The sequence below is a fragment of the Lutra lutra genome, chromosome 8 (genome assembly GCF_902655055.1).
Source record: "Lutra lutra chromosome 8, mLutLut1.2, whole genome shotgun sequence".
Taxonomy (NCBI): domain Eukaryota; kingdom Metazoa; phylum Chordata; class Mammalia; order Carnivora; family Mustelidae; genus Lutra; species Lutra lutra.
Genome location: NC_062285.1, coordinates 56,818,661 through 56,833,573, shown reverse-complemented (window position 1 = coordinate 56,833,573; position 14,913 = coordinate 56,818,661). Strand labels below are relative to the sequence as shown.

The following is a 14,913-nucleotide window of genomic DNA, read 5'->3' as shown; positions in this document are numbered from 1 at the left end:
GGGTCTTGTCAAACCTGGCATTTGTGGGATTTTACTTTCTTATAGTACATTATGTTACCAAGTCCTGTGGGATACAGGAGGCATGGGGAGACATGGGGTGCTCTGAAAGGTAGAAAAGTTAGGAGTCTTATGACACTGGGGAGAAGTCATTCTCTTACCCAGATGGACTCCTCACTCAGTGGGGAATCTGTTTGAAACTCTCTCTCTCTATCTCCCTCCCCCAGCTCACGCTCTCTCTTTCTCTAAAATAAATAAATTTTTAATAAAAAGAAAAGAAAGTTCTTTGAGGACATACTCAGCAGAATTTTATACAAACAATATAAATGGGAATTCAGAAGACTATGCAGAAACATGGACTGAGTTATGATAAGTGAAAAATAAGACCCAAGATATAACGTACTCTATGATTTTACAACTCTGTCAAAATATATATGCATTTGAAAAAAACCAGAGAGGGAATATAGAAAAAATGATAGTTGTATGAGATGATGAGACTATACTTTTTTCCGATATTTTGCACACTTTAAGCAGTGTTCCGTTGCTTTTACAACTCAAAATAAGAAACATGGCAGCATATGTCAACCTTCAATAAGACACATAACATTGGGAGGCCTGAGTGGCTCAGGATTTAAGCGCCTGCCTTTGGCTCAGGTCATGATCCCAGGGTCCTGGGATCGAGCCCCACATTGGGCTCTCTGCTCAGTGGGGAGTCTACTTCTCCCTCTCCCACTCCCTCTGCTTGTATATTCCCTTTCTTGCTGTCTCTATTGAATAAATAAATAAAATCTAAAAATAAAAAGACACATAATATCAAATCAGGAATAATGCTGTATATTTTACATAGAATTACAATTCAATGAAGGGTGTTTTTTGGTTTTTGGTTTTGGTTTTTTTTAGGCGAACACCCCAAACATAAACATTCAAAATGGCTGCTGACCCTTTAGAAGGGGTCTGTCCCCTGTGTGGTCTTCCTATTGCTTAAAATAGCTTGTTAAATGCATTCTTGAGCAATGTGAATTAGGTGTTTCTGGCAACAAAGATGAGAACATTGGAACTGAGTACTTGAATCAAGAGGCAACAAGGTTCTCCTGCCCCATGTGGAGTAGTCATGGGACATCTAAGTGCTGATGTCCTCAGATGCACAGTTTAAGAAGGCTAGCTCTTGCAGCTTCTTGGACGTATTCTATCCAAAGATAATGATAAAGGCATTCTCTTTCTCTTATTTCTTTTTCTTAACCCCGCCTTCCCCTCTTTAGGTTTTCACTGGAATTTTCACAGCGGAAATGTTCCTGAAGCTCATAGCCATGGATCCCTACTATTATTTCCAAGAAGGTTGGAACATTTTTGACGGATTTATTGTCTCCCTCAGTTTAATGGAACTGGGTCTAGCAGACGTGGAGGGGCTTTCGGTGCTGCGATCTTTCCGATTGGTATTCCATATTTCTCCAATTTCTTTTTACATTTCCTATCTTGCAGCTACTAAAAAAGTTTTGCATAAGTTAATTTGATGATTTAAAAAATCCTTAGCTATATTCTACTCACAGTTTCTGTTGGCAATTTATTGGCTTAGATACTAAAATCTTGAAAAAATTTTTCTGCTAAGTGCCCAATATAGAAGTTAGTTTTTAATGTCAGTCAACAAACAGAGGTCAATTTTAGGAAGTTCCTCAGAAAATAATGGTTAATCTAAAAGATGAAAAAGGATTCCTAAGGGCTATTCTGAGGTCTAATGAATTTGCTAGTAAAGCTGTTTCCTTATCTGAACATCTCTCTGAAGTGGTATTTCTCCTTGTTCAAAGAGGTCTCTCATTTCTTCCATCATGATGACCCCTTCCAGAAAACAGGAACAAAACAGTATTTTTTAAAATGATATTGAAATTAACTGTTAAACATTGGCTTTTTTCCCCATAACATTAGCTGAGAAGGATTTTGTAATGTACTTGAGAAAATTAATGTTAAAATTATTAAAATGACTTTGAAACAGTTAATGATACCCTCAAAATAGCTTCCCATAAACACAGGCATAAGCTATGTCCTGATTAAGTCCCTTGAGAAGCTGAGTTACTTTGGGGATATCCCACTCAGAGCATCAGAACTGGCTTAGGTTTTTCTTTCCCCATTGGGAAAAATACCTTAGCATTTATAACTGAAAGGATTTTAGTTTTTTTCATCAGGATATTCAGCATGTTGAAAAAAGAGAATTGGAATAAAATGGAATTATTTGTAAAACAGAGGTCTCATTCAGTCTCATCCATCTGGCAAGTTTCTGGAACCTCTGTTTACTAGTCTTGGGATCTTTACTAGTCTTAGGATCCAGCCCACAGTAGACTTTTTGAAAATCGTTCTTACTGTCTGGAAGATGGGATGAAGGAGTAAGAGGTGGAAGCCTGAGCACTAGTATTCCTAATAAATTTAAGAGCCAGTCAGGAAGGGAAAAAATATGAATGATCCAGATATTCATACAGAGAAACACCTGGTAAATCTTGAACTGTCAGATAAGACTCAAGCTTTTAATAGGAAAAAAATGTTCCACTCTGTGCTGTTGTCTTCTACCAAAATTCCTATTATGTCCTGTGTTAGTCATTAACTTATGACATCTGAAGATGACCTCATCATTATTATTTCTAGATAATGAATTATATGCATTATAATTCTAGACTATTTGCTGAGACCTTATAAATCATTTTATTACAGAATATAGAAATCTCATAACAGAAGTTTGTCCTCTGAATTAATATCACTATAGGCCCTTCTCGTAAGATGTTTGATATACATGGAACTGCACCTACTAGGGCTTTGTGCTTTTCCTCCAAGTTATACCAAGCATATTCCACAGTTTCATATCAGCTATTGATTATTTATTGGCAAGCAAAAAAAGAGATACTTAGAATTTTTACGTGATTTTTTTTAAAGAGACAGATGATTTATTTTTCACTTCCCTTGCCATCCTGATCTTTTGCTTCACTACAACTCAACATTTTCCTTCATATTTTCTTTGAGAGGTCAAGGAAAAATCAATAGCAAAAGGATATATTCATGTATGGGTTCTTAAAAAGTAGATTGAGGGGTGCCAGTGTGGCTTAGTTGGTTAAGCATCCAACTATTGATCTCAGTCAGGTCTTGATCTCAGGGGCGTGAGTTCAAACCCCCTGTTGGGCTTTGCACTAGGCATGGAGCCTACTTAAAAAAAATTAAAATTTTAAAAATAAAACATAAAAAGCAGTTTGACTCAGAGACTAATATAGGGGGCTAGAGGCAATAATCTTGGTTCCTAGTTTAAGTTTTTCATGTACTGTGAAATTAATCCATTTTGCCTGTCTGTGCCTCACATTCTCCCATTTTAGTCTAAGACAGTTAGAAAGTCCTGGGAATTTCCCAAGGTCGCTCAGTAAATTTAAGCTTATCTCACTAATTTTATATATTTTTATTTTAGCCATGTGGAAGATAATGGATTGAGTATCATTTGATTTTTGTTTCGATTTTTTCCCCCCTTAGCTCCGAGTCTTCAAATTGGCCAAATCCTGGCCCACCCTGAACATGCTGATCAAGATTATTGGAAATTCAGTGGGTGCCCTGGGCAACCTGACCCTGGTGCTGGCCATTATTGTCTTCATCTTTGCCGTGGTGGGCATGCAACTCTTTGGAAAGAGCTACAAAGAGTGCGTCTGCAAGATCAACCAGGACTGTGAACTCCCTCGCTGGCACATGAATGACTTTTTCCATTCCTTCCTCATTGTCTTTCGAGTGTTGTGCGGGGAGTGGATTGAGACCATGTGGGACTGCATGGAAGTGGCAGGCCAGGCCATGTGCCTCATCGTCTTCATGATGGTCATGGTTATTGGCAACTTGGTGGTTAGTACTAACTTGTACAACTTCTCATTCTTTGCCCAGAACATCATACCCTTGACCAGAAGCCCAATGGTCTTGGTCCTACTAGCTTTCATGCCTGTGCTAGTTTTTAATCCTTTCTTGGCTCAAGAGCCCTAAGGTACAAGTGAAGGAAAGGAAACTGTTCTTTACAGAGGCCTGCTGAGTCATAAATCCCACAACCTGTCAACCCTTTTTCATAGCTATGGAAACAAACCTCAGCAAAGTTAAGTGACCTTCCTGAAGTCAGGCAACTGATAAATGTCAGGGCTTGTATTAGATCCTGGACTACAAAATCTACACTCTTTCTACTACAGAAAAATTCATTTAAATTCAGAATTTCTCAACCTTGACACTGTTGGCACTTTGGGTTAGATAATTTTTTGTTGTAGAATTGTCCTACAATCCTTTTGTTGTAGAAATGTCCTACAAATGTGTTGTGGGATGTTTAGCAGCTTTCCTGACCTCTACCTTTTACTGGCCAGTAACCCCCCACCCTCCCTAAGTTGTGATAACCAAAAATGTCTCCAGACATTGCCAACTGTCCCCTAGGAGGCAAAATTGCCCTCCATTGAGAACCACTGATCTAAACCGACAGAAGGTTTTATCTAACTTGTATAAGTGGCAAGTCACTTTTTTGCTGTACTCTGAGCTGTCCGCCGGCTGTCTTCTGCCTCTGTATGTAGAATATTCATTCACCAACAGAGATTTTGACGCCATGTTTCTCAAAGTGTGGTCAGAGGACTAGCAGCAATGAGATCACTTTAGAGTATGTTAGAATCTTAGGCCTCACCCCAGAATTACTGAATCAGAATCTGCATTTTTAACTGGACCCCAAGGTGATTGACATGCACACTAAAGTTTAAGAAGTACTTATCTTTCAGATCAGGCCCAATCCAACTTGCCAGTCTAGAGCAAGGGGGGCTGGAAGAAGGCAAACTCAGAGGAACCCCTGTCAGCTCATCCAGAGAAGTTCTTCTTTTTGTGCCAGAGAAGCATGCCAGGAGGGGGTTCCTGCTCACCAGCCTCTGGACCAGCCGTGCCACACTATTCTTTCCTATGATCTGTAAAAATGGACACTGTGATGTTTCTGTAATCCCTTCCTTTCTCCATTTCTGATCACCCTTCCCTCGTCCTACTCCCGCTAGACTTCCCACTTCTTCAGTGAATTTACCTCCTGGTAAATAGTGGCATCCACATTTCCCAGCCCTGGCCTTTCCACCCTTTCTCCATCCTCCTCTTCTCACTTATCTCCGTATCCTCTCCCCGTTACTCTACAGATACCTGCAGGAGCACATAACATTACTTCTGCTTCTGGTAACACCTTTCCAGGTTCACCTTTGCTCAGTCCTTGTGCCCACCTAGTCTTTAGGAATCTGTGACTATAAGTCTCTTCTGACTCTCTTCTCTCCCTTCCCAGTAAACAATCTGATGCCTTTCATACACCTTAATTAATAGTATTTCTAAGATCTTCCCCATCCTTTCCATGCCTGTAATCTAGCCAGTATTTCTGTAAGTGTGGTCTGAAGAGCACAGCCACCCAATTTTCACTCATTAAAACAGGCGGTCCCAGGCCCTATACCAGATCTACTGAATCAGAACCTTAAAGGTGAGGCCAAGGAAATACGTATTTTTTCATGCAACCTCTCCCCAGATTCCTTAGGCATGCTAAGGTTTGAGATTACAGTAGCCTAATCTAGACTCTTATTAACTCATGCAAGTGACAGCTCTAACTGTATGTAGCTGGTAGGAATCATTTTCTCAAATCTCTATCATCTGTTACTCCTCTACTCAAAGACCAATAGTGAATCCAGTTAAATAAAATTCAAATTCCTCAGCCTGGCCTTCAAAGCCCCCTCCAACTCACCCTCATTTTACCAACCATACTCCTTTGTAATTCTACAAATGGCCCAAATAATTTGTGTACATATAGTGCATTTATTTGTTTCCATTCCCCCCATTCTACCCATACTATGATCTCCACCTAAAATGTATTGCTTGCTCTTCTTCAGAAGTGTGACAAAGTAGGGGCCAGGTGTAAATCAAGAAGTGAACACCTCTCCCAATTTGTAAAGTAAGTCTTAATAAAAATAAATTAATTAATCTTAATGTCCAATGTGGTAAAATAGCCTATTAAAACACAAATAAATAAAGCTTGGCTGGACATTTAGATATACAACAGAACACAACAGTCACAATCACTGTCTTGTTAAACTACTTTATTTTATATATGTTAGAAAAGCAAAGGAAATTAATTCTTAAGATGACATGAACTGTATTCCAGTTCTACTTTCTTGGCTTGTTGTAGGAAAGCATGGCTCTCCAAGCCTAGTTGTTTTTTTCATGTGGATTTCCAACACTTCCCCTGTCCATGAATACATGGCATCTGTTTCTTCTTAAATCCTCCCAATAAGCTATGTCCATCTTTATTTTCTGTTTGGGGAAATTTTTTTTTCCAAAATGTATATAGTTTTTGCTTTTTCTGATTGTAAGAAAAGCAATATATTTGGGGGCACATATATATGTTTGTAAAACTATAAAAGAACCAAGAAAAGACATATTAACCTTGTACCTTGTATTACAACCGAAACCAAACAAAGTTCCCACTTGGTAGAAAACAGTATGAAAGTTCCTCAAAAAATTAAAAATAGAACTACTATATGATCCAGTAATTCCGTTACCAAAGAAATTTTACCCAAAGAAAACAAAAACACTGATTAGGAAAGACATACGCACCCCTATGTTTATTGCAACATTGTTTATACTAGCCAAGATATGGAACCACCCCAAGTATCCATCCATAGATAAATGGATAAAGAGATAGGCGTATCTGTATACAGTGGAATATTACTCAGCCATAAAAAAGAATGAAATCTTGCCATTGGCAACAACATGGCTGGACCTAGGGGGTATAATGCTAAGTGAAATAAGTCAGAGAAAGAAAAATACCATGTTTTCGGTCATGTGGAATTTAAGAAACAAACAAATGAGCAAAGAAAAAAAGAGACCAAAAAAAACCCCCAAAACAACAACAACGCAGACTCTTAAATACGGAGAACAAACTGATGTGTACCAGAGGAGAGGGGGAGGATGGGTGGAAGAGATAAAGAGGATTAAGAGAATGCTAATTGTGATGAGAACTGAGCAATGTATAAAATTGTTGAATATTGTATACCTGAAGCTAATATAACACTATATGTTAATTATACTTCAATAAAAAAATTTTTTTTGATGCCCACTTAGTGACATGAGCACTGGCAAACCAAACATGATAGAAACTCTTGTGCCTGTCACAGAAGTCTGTGGGCTTCCAATTTTAATCCTAGTTTAATGGCTGACTTCACGTCATACTGTCTACATTCACTCTCCTTTCTCCTAATGCCACTGGTACAGGTGCTGAACCTGTTTCTGGCCTTGCTTCTGAGCTCCTTCAGTGCAGACAATCTGGCAGCCACGGACGACGATGGAGAAATGAACAACCTACAAATCTCAGTCATCCGGATAAAGAAGGGGGTGGCCTGGGCCAAACTGAAAGTGCACGCCTTCATGCAGGCCCACTTTAAGCAGCGTGAGGCCGATGAAGTGAAGCCCCTGGACGAGCTCTATGAAAAGAAGGCCAACTGCATCGCCAACCACACTGGTGCAGACATCCACCGGAACGGTGACTTCCAGAAGAACGGCAACGGCACGACCAGTGGCATTGGCAGCAGCGTGGAGAAGTATATCATCGACGAGGACCACATGTCCTTCATCAACAATCCCAATTTGACCGTGCGGGTGCCCATTGCTGTAGGCGAGTCTGATTTTGAGAACCTCAACACAGAGGATGTTAGCAGCGAGTCGGATCCTGAAGGCAGCAAAGATGTAAGGTCCCAGTCTAGAACCCAGCCCTGATTCTGTGTGGGAACAAGCGGCCCTGGCAGGTCCCGGGACTGGTTCAGCTATGGGCTGGGTAGAGAGATTGGGGAATAGCCAGCTAGGTTTGAGATCCAACCCTAATACCCACTGTCATTCTAGACCTCCCCGGGGTGACCTAGTTTCCTGAGATGTTCCTAGATCTGTCTCCGTTGCTGCCGGCTCATCTCAGTCAGAGGCTGGAGCAAATCCTCCAGTACTTCCCTGCCAGTAATCCGTCTGAGCCGTAGCGCTGAGACCCACCAATAGCCCCCTTCCGTTTCAGGTGGACCCCTCATCTGTGAGCAGGCTTCAGTCCCAACAGAAGTTTTGAGGGCCCTCTGGTAATTGTTTGCCCCTCTGCAAGGGGACGGTGATGAGCTGGTCATAAGAATTGCAAAGAGTCCTGTCTGGTCCTTCATCAGTGTCCAAGGTAGAGCACGGAGGGGAAGTGTCGCGCAGAGTTGGTTAAACTCCCTTTTCTTTGCCACTCTAGAAACTGGATGACACTAGCTCCTCTGAAGGAAGCACCATCGATATCAAACCCGAAGTAGAAGAAGTCCCAGTGGAACAGCCCGAGGAGTACTTGGACCCAGATGCCTGCTTCACAGAAGGTGCAAAGGGGCAAGGACAAGGGGGGGGCCGTGGCCCTGGCACTGCTTGCGGATTTCTACCGGGGCCAGTGGTTGGCTCCGCGTGGGGGCTCCGTGGCCACCCTCAAGAGCTTTGTTCCCCACCTCCTCCTCTGGAAGCCAGTTGATATTGTTTCCCATGTTTGGTTCCTACCTAGAGCGAGTTTCTATTTGCAAACATTTCTTTGTCCGTTTTCTCTTGGCGTCAGCCCAAAACTTCCGATAGCAAGGCCTGTCGTGTCATGGCTGTGTCTGCCTCCTGACTCCCCTTTTCTCCTCCCTCTCACGGCTTCTTTAGAGGACATCTTCCCAACTCCAGAGGGTCCTGTCCCCGTAGCGTTGCAGCATCGCCCCAGCCCTGGCACCCTCCGTGGCTGAGGCAGGCCTTCTGATTCAGCCCCTGTGCTCCCGGCTGCGTGGTGGGACAGCGCCTGCTGGGGTCAGAAGGCCAAGGAGGGGTCCGGTCTGGGCGGGGCCCGCTCCCGCGCTGACCTGCCTCTCCCGCTGGTGCCAGGCTGTGTCCAGCGATTCAAGTGCTGCCAGGTCAACATCGAAGAAGGGCTTGGCAAGTCTTGGTGGATCCTGAGGAAGACCTGTTTCCTCATTGTGGAGCACAACTGGTTTGAGACCTTCATCATTTTCATGATTCTGCTCAGCAGTGGCGCCCTGGTGAGTCCAGGGGAAAGGACGGGGAGGGATGGGCTGGGAAAGGCTTTGTAGGAGCTGGGGGAGGGTCCAGGTGGGGCGCAAGCCCAGTGCCTCTGAGAGCACAGATGGCTGTGGCCCCAAGCAGGACGGTCTGCCAGAGTGCTTTGGCCTGATGTTTTGCGCTTTTAGGATTAGAATCCACTTACCCACATCCTGATCTTCTTTACACTCAGCGTGACACCTCACACATCTAAGACCCCCTTTCTATCAGAATGAGAGCACAAATTAATTCTCTTCACTGCTTAGTTTGCCCCGTTGTAAGCAACTTCCTCAAATGATCTTCCCTTCCTCACCTAGTATCCCAAATATCCTGTTCTTTACTTTTCACTTGCCCCAGATGGGACGGAGGTTGGCTTCCCCTACCCTATCTCCCCTCACACCCTAACTGGTTGGGAGAACTCATGGCATTAGCAGATACTTAAAGAGCCAGGTCTCTGGTGTAAAGGCTGTTCATATTCACAGAGTTGGAAGTGCTTCTCATTGATCGGTGAGGCTCAGGGGGCACTGGACTCGCGGGCTTCTCCCCTGTGGGAGCTCATTATCTGGGCTTTTGCTTTTATTTTAGCTGGCTTATAACTGAGGAGACCTGGACAGGGTCAGGAGTGAGGGAGTTGTTCCCCAGTTGGATAGATTTGAGGATAGTAGGCACTTAGAGACGTGGCACATTCTCCTTGTTTGAGTTAAGGGAAAGCTGAAGAATGCAGAATTTTGAAATGCTTTCAAAAAAGGCAGGCACATTCACGTAGGGATAGAAGCAAAGCCTAATTTGGGTGCAGAAAATAGCAAGAGAATGTTAAATTTAGTGTTAAAGATCCCGTAGGAGGGGCGCCTGGGTGGCTCAGTGGGTTAAGCCTCTGCCTCCTGCTCAGGTCATGATCTCAGGGTCCTGGGATCGAGCCCTGCATCGGGCTCTCTGCTCAGCAGGGAGCCTGCTTCCCCCTCTCTGTCTGCCTCTCTGCCTACCTGTGATCTCTCTCTCTGTCAAGTAAATAAATAAAATCTTTAAAAAAGAAAAGAAAAGAAAGATCCCGTAGGAGAAGAAGAGAAGAGAAGCTGAAATGGAGGCAGTAGGTGGCAAAGAAGATCCCATGGGGAGTGGGGGGCCAGAGGTGGGGGGATTATGCAGGCATGTGGCAGGACAAATGCAGGAGGCCAGATGGCTTGGCAGCCTGGATCTGGGTGGGGAGAGAGGTTAGTCACACTGTCCTGCCTGTCCTGGGCCTTTACTGCCTCCACAGGCCTCCCTCAGTGCTGGCTGAGGGGCTGTGCAGGCCCCCAGATAACAGGATGATCTCTGCCCATGGGAAAAGGGAGGGCCAGACTCAGGCCAGAGCCAGGAGAAAGGTGTTTTGTGACTGTCATCATCGCTCTTCCTCCAATCTTGTAAACAGAAATCCAGAATTAAGGAACACACCTCATCCTCTGACTCTTCTCTTTCTCATTGCCACAAAAAAAGAAAAGCAGAAAAGCAGCAGTGAAACAGAAGTTCTGAACCTTCTTTACTGCTCACCTTTGATAGTTTCTCTTTATTGTAGATGAATAAAACAGGGGGCACTTGGCTCAGTACTTGAAGACCCTGTGCAGTTAGGCATGAGACCTAAGAAGAGCAAAGTGAAGGGGCGCCTGGCTGGCTCAGTCAGTTAAGCGCCTGACTCTTGATTTCAGCTCGGGTCATGATCTCAGTGTTGTGGGATCAAGCCCCGCTTTAGACTCAGCGGGAGTCTGCCTGAGATTCTCTCTCTCTCCTTCTGCCCCTCACCCCCTCTCCCAGCTCACACTCTCTCTCTCAAAAAAAAAAAAAAAAAAAAAGTGAAGTGAAGCCACAGCTAAAATGTCTGAGAGAAGCCGAGAGTGGGGTTATGACGGGACTTTGGGTGGGAGGGGTGGATAGAGCTGCCAGTGACCGGAAGCTCAGTCTTGGGCATCTCACACGTATTTGGGTGACAGAATGAATCTCTGCAAAGAGAGGTAAGGGGAAACTTGGCATGGAAGCTGTTGAGTATTTCACTGAGCAGAGGGGGGTTATTTGTACAAAAGACCCCTGAGAAGAACGATGGACCATGACCTCTCCCAGCTGTCCAGTGATGGAACTGGAGTACGTGATATGCCTCCTCATTGGAAGTGTATCCACAGCAGCCTGATTCTGTCCTTCCTTCTGGAACGGAGATACAATCCACAGGAGAGCAGGACCTCCCATTGTAGGACACGGGACTTTTGTTCCCCCTGTAGTTTTCTCTCATGTTGCAGGACTTCCTGCTCTCCCTCCACAGCCCTCCACTCCAGTCATGGGAATGTTCTACCTTCATGTTAGGGAGTCACTTCATTCAGGAATTCCAGAGAGAGAAAGTTGGACTAAGATTTTCTTCACCTGAGCGTCTCCCACTCCTGTGACCCTCCCCCATATCTGTGGCATCAGGGGCTGCAGGGAGAAAAGATTTTATCACATAAGCACATAGAGTGTCGGCAAGGACACGGAGAAGCTGGAACCCTCAGACTCTGCTGGAGGACATGTAGAACGGTGCCACCACGCTGGAGCGCTGGTTGGCAGGGCCTCAAAAACTGAAGCCTACAGTCGCCACGTGAGCCGGCCGGTCCCCTCCTAGACATTATACCCCAGAGAAAGGAAGACATGTCCACATAAAACAGATGCACGAATGTTCGTAGCAGTGCCATTCACAATAGCCAGAAAGTAGGCACACAAGTGTCCATCAGTGAGGAAGGTAGACAGACTGCCACACAGCCACACATTGGAGTCTTCTTCATCGGTCAAGAGAAATGCAGCACTGATGCGGGCTGCAGCATGGATGAACTTGGAAAACTCTGTGCTCAGGGAGAGAAGCCAGTCACCAGGGACCACATATCGTCTGATTGCCTTTATATGAAATGTCCAGAATGGGCAGATGGGAAGAGAGGAAATAGCATAGTGGTTGCCTGGAACTCATGGGACGCAAGGAGGCCAGAGGGTGGCAGCTAGAAGGTGTGGGGTTTCTTTTGGGGGTGGATGGAGACACTCTAGACTTGATTGTGTGATGGATATACAAGTCGAACTGTACACTTGAAATAGCGGCATCATGTGCTATGTGGATTGTATCTCAGTAAAACATTTTTTAAGAAGCCACATGTGGCGAGGGGTGGGGTGAGAGAGACAGGAAGCCCAGCATAGGCCAGCCGCAGGGGGAGGAGCTGCCGAGGGGTGGGGCCTTCCCAAGCTGCTTGCCTCCCTTCAGGCACCTTGGGCAGCCACTGCTTCTCTTCCAGGCCTTCGAGGACATTTACATCGAGCAGAGAAAGACCATCCGTACCATCCTGGAATACGCCGACAAAGTCTTCACCTACATCTTCATCCTGGAGATGTTGCTCAAGTGGACAGCCTACGGCTTCGTCAAGTTCTTCACCAACGCCTGGTGCTGGCTGGACTTCCTCATTGTGGCTGTACGTGTCCTGCTTTCTACTTCCCACCCCTTCTTGTAGGGAAACAAAAGCAGGGATGTTCCTTCCTCTAATGGCCAGAGTTGCCTGGGCACCCAGGATGTCGGACAAGATGTAGGTGTAGTTTTGGGGAAAGCTCCTGTCAGAGCACTCAGAGCTTAACTTCGGGCGAGGGAGCTCTGAAGTCTCTCCATTGGCCCCAGGGGTTAACCAACCAGCTCTGGGCTCTGGTGGTTTGGCTTGGAAGAGTCAGAGATTAGGAGCGGGAAGTGGGATCGTTGGTGCCAACGTCCCTTGTTATTAGGCTGGGAACAAACAGTTCTTGCCCTGCACCAGCAGGGTGCCCTCTTTCTGTGCCAGGGGAGGGGTGAGGATGAGGTGGGGTACAGGTGTGGGGGGGATCTCAGTAAAGCTCTCTCTGCTGACCATTCTTATGGATACTTCCATCATCTTAAGGCTTCGCACCAGACTCCTCCGAACGAGTCCACCTGTCCAGAAGCGGTGGTGTTCGCACTGAAATCCACGCCCCTTCCCACACACTGCCATTTCCACAGTGGTGATCACACGAGAATCCTTTTCTCCTCCAGGTTCCAAGACCATCTCCAAGGCTTGCCGGCCATCACCTCCTGTCTTATTTTCCAGGGTGGAAGCTGCATCTTCTGTGATCGTTTCTCACCCCATAAGCCCTTGTTCCTTGTTGGCTTTTCTAACTGTGATGCATGCTTCTTATTCTGTGTAATCACTAAAGCTCTTTTCTTCTAGCCAAATCAGCCTTCGAAAGAAGGGGTGAATGGGAATTTCAGGACCAGGGCCTGTGGAGAATTCACTTCCTGCTGAGCTGAGCGCTAAGTGCCAAGCAAGCGGAGTGTTTGGAGGCTGGTTGGGTACATGTAGAATGCAGGTTTCCTCAGCCATACAGTAAAGCACCTAGAACATGCCTCTGGGATCCGGAATGGAGCAGCATGGACGCCTCTGTCAGATAATGGGAGCCCAGCACTCCGCACCAGTGATCTCTGCTCTAGAATACATTCCTGTTCCTGTAAATGTCTGTGACTTCTGACTTCCACGGTTAATGACTCCTTCCAGGGGATGTCACTCTGCTCCTATTTGCATTCCCTTTTCAGAAACCTGGCCTTTAGGGAGATGCCCAGATGAGGTGAGGAAGTCACCCCCTGCCCTTAAAGTGAGCCAAACAGGTACTGCCCCAGAGGGCGGCAACCCGAGGCCGTCCTGGCAGATTTCAGCACTCCTGTCAGCAGCCGCCACTAGTGCCTTCTGACAGAAGGGCTCCACCTCCCACAGACGGAAGGCTCGAGCTCTAAGAATGAAGGAGTGGGCTTGGGCTATGGCCCAGAGAATAAAGGGACACTAGGCCCACTATCTTTCACAGAACAGGACCCCCCGGTACCCAAATAAGCTGATAAAAGCATTGAGGGTTGTGTGCATTAGCATTTATTTAGCAAACATTTTCATTCCCTTTTATACTGGTGGCAGAGAAACTGAAAGTATGAGACAGACACAGAGCAAGCATTTATCCATAACCTCCCCAGCTTGAGGGCATTGCTGGATTCTTACCTTGCCGTGAGTCCTGACAGTGGTTCCTAAGAACTCCTCAGTACTGGTTATTAGTCAACAAATAGAAATCAAACACCATCCTGTGTGTAGAGCTGTCCCCGAAGCTGCAGTGAGCCACGAGGGGCATGCAGGCATGGCCCCAGCTCCTTAGGCACTCACACCAGCTTACAGGACCCCTCGGGACTGGCTCCACCCTTGCTGGGCCTGGCTCCAGCATTCTGGGACAGGGCTCTCCTGGGACCCTCCCATCCACTGACTTCCCTTGGACACAACAGTGCATTTAGTATCATATGTTTACTGAGCACCCACAATGTGCCAAGCTCCCGCCAGGAGTTGTGGGGGATACAGAGAGCAGAAGACGTGGATAGTTCTCTCTAAGGGCCTGCAAGGCTGAGACATGTATGCAAACAATCACTGTATAAAGCAGTGTGCGCTAAGGGGGAAGAGGCCCCAGTCTGTCCCGCGGCTGCACCATCGGCCACTCCTGAGTTATGCATGAGGAAGAAGGCTTACATGCACCTGCACAGCTGGAACCATCCGAATTTTTTGCTGTCATGTGTCCTTGGCATTCTAGAACATCCAGCAGGTGTAAATTTTAGGTCCCACTCTAGCTCCACCTCTGAGAGAAGCTCTTCTTCGTATCTCATTCCCCAGTGACTAGATGTCCAAATCTGTTATTCGTCACCATGTTTGTTTCCCTAATGGATTCTCCTTCCTCTTTGATGCCCCTTAAAGCTGCTAAGAGGACTTTTTAACAATCACGTGGATAATCCGGACAACCTCCAAGGTTAATTCTCTTTGGTTACAA

General features: G+C 45.6%; 1 protein-coding gene across 6 annotated transcripts in view; it reads left to right on the top strand.

The window, feature by feature from the left end:
- Nucleotides 1-14,913, top strand: part of SCN8A (sodium voltage-gated channel alpha subunit 8) — a 178,765-nt gene that overhangs the window by 138,056 nt on the left and 25,796 nt on the right. For all 6 annotated transcript variants that reach the window (XM_047741659.1, XM_047741658.1, XM_047741657.1 and 3 more), the window contains exons 15-20: nt 1,257-1,430; nt 3,496-3,852; nt 7,261-7,731; nt 8,258-8,375; nt 8,908-9,062; nt 12,360-12,533. In XM_047741659.1, the coding sequence (XP_047597615.1) occupies nt 1,257-1,430; nt 3,496-3,852; nt 7,261-7,731; nt 8,258-8,375; nt 8,908-9,062; nt 12,360-12,533 (1,449 nt within the window). The remainder of the gene's footprint in view (nt 1-1,256; nt 1,431-3,495; nt 3,853-7,260; nt 7,732-8,257; nt 8,376-8,907; nt 9,063-12,359; nt 12,534-14,913) is intronic.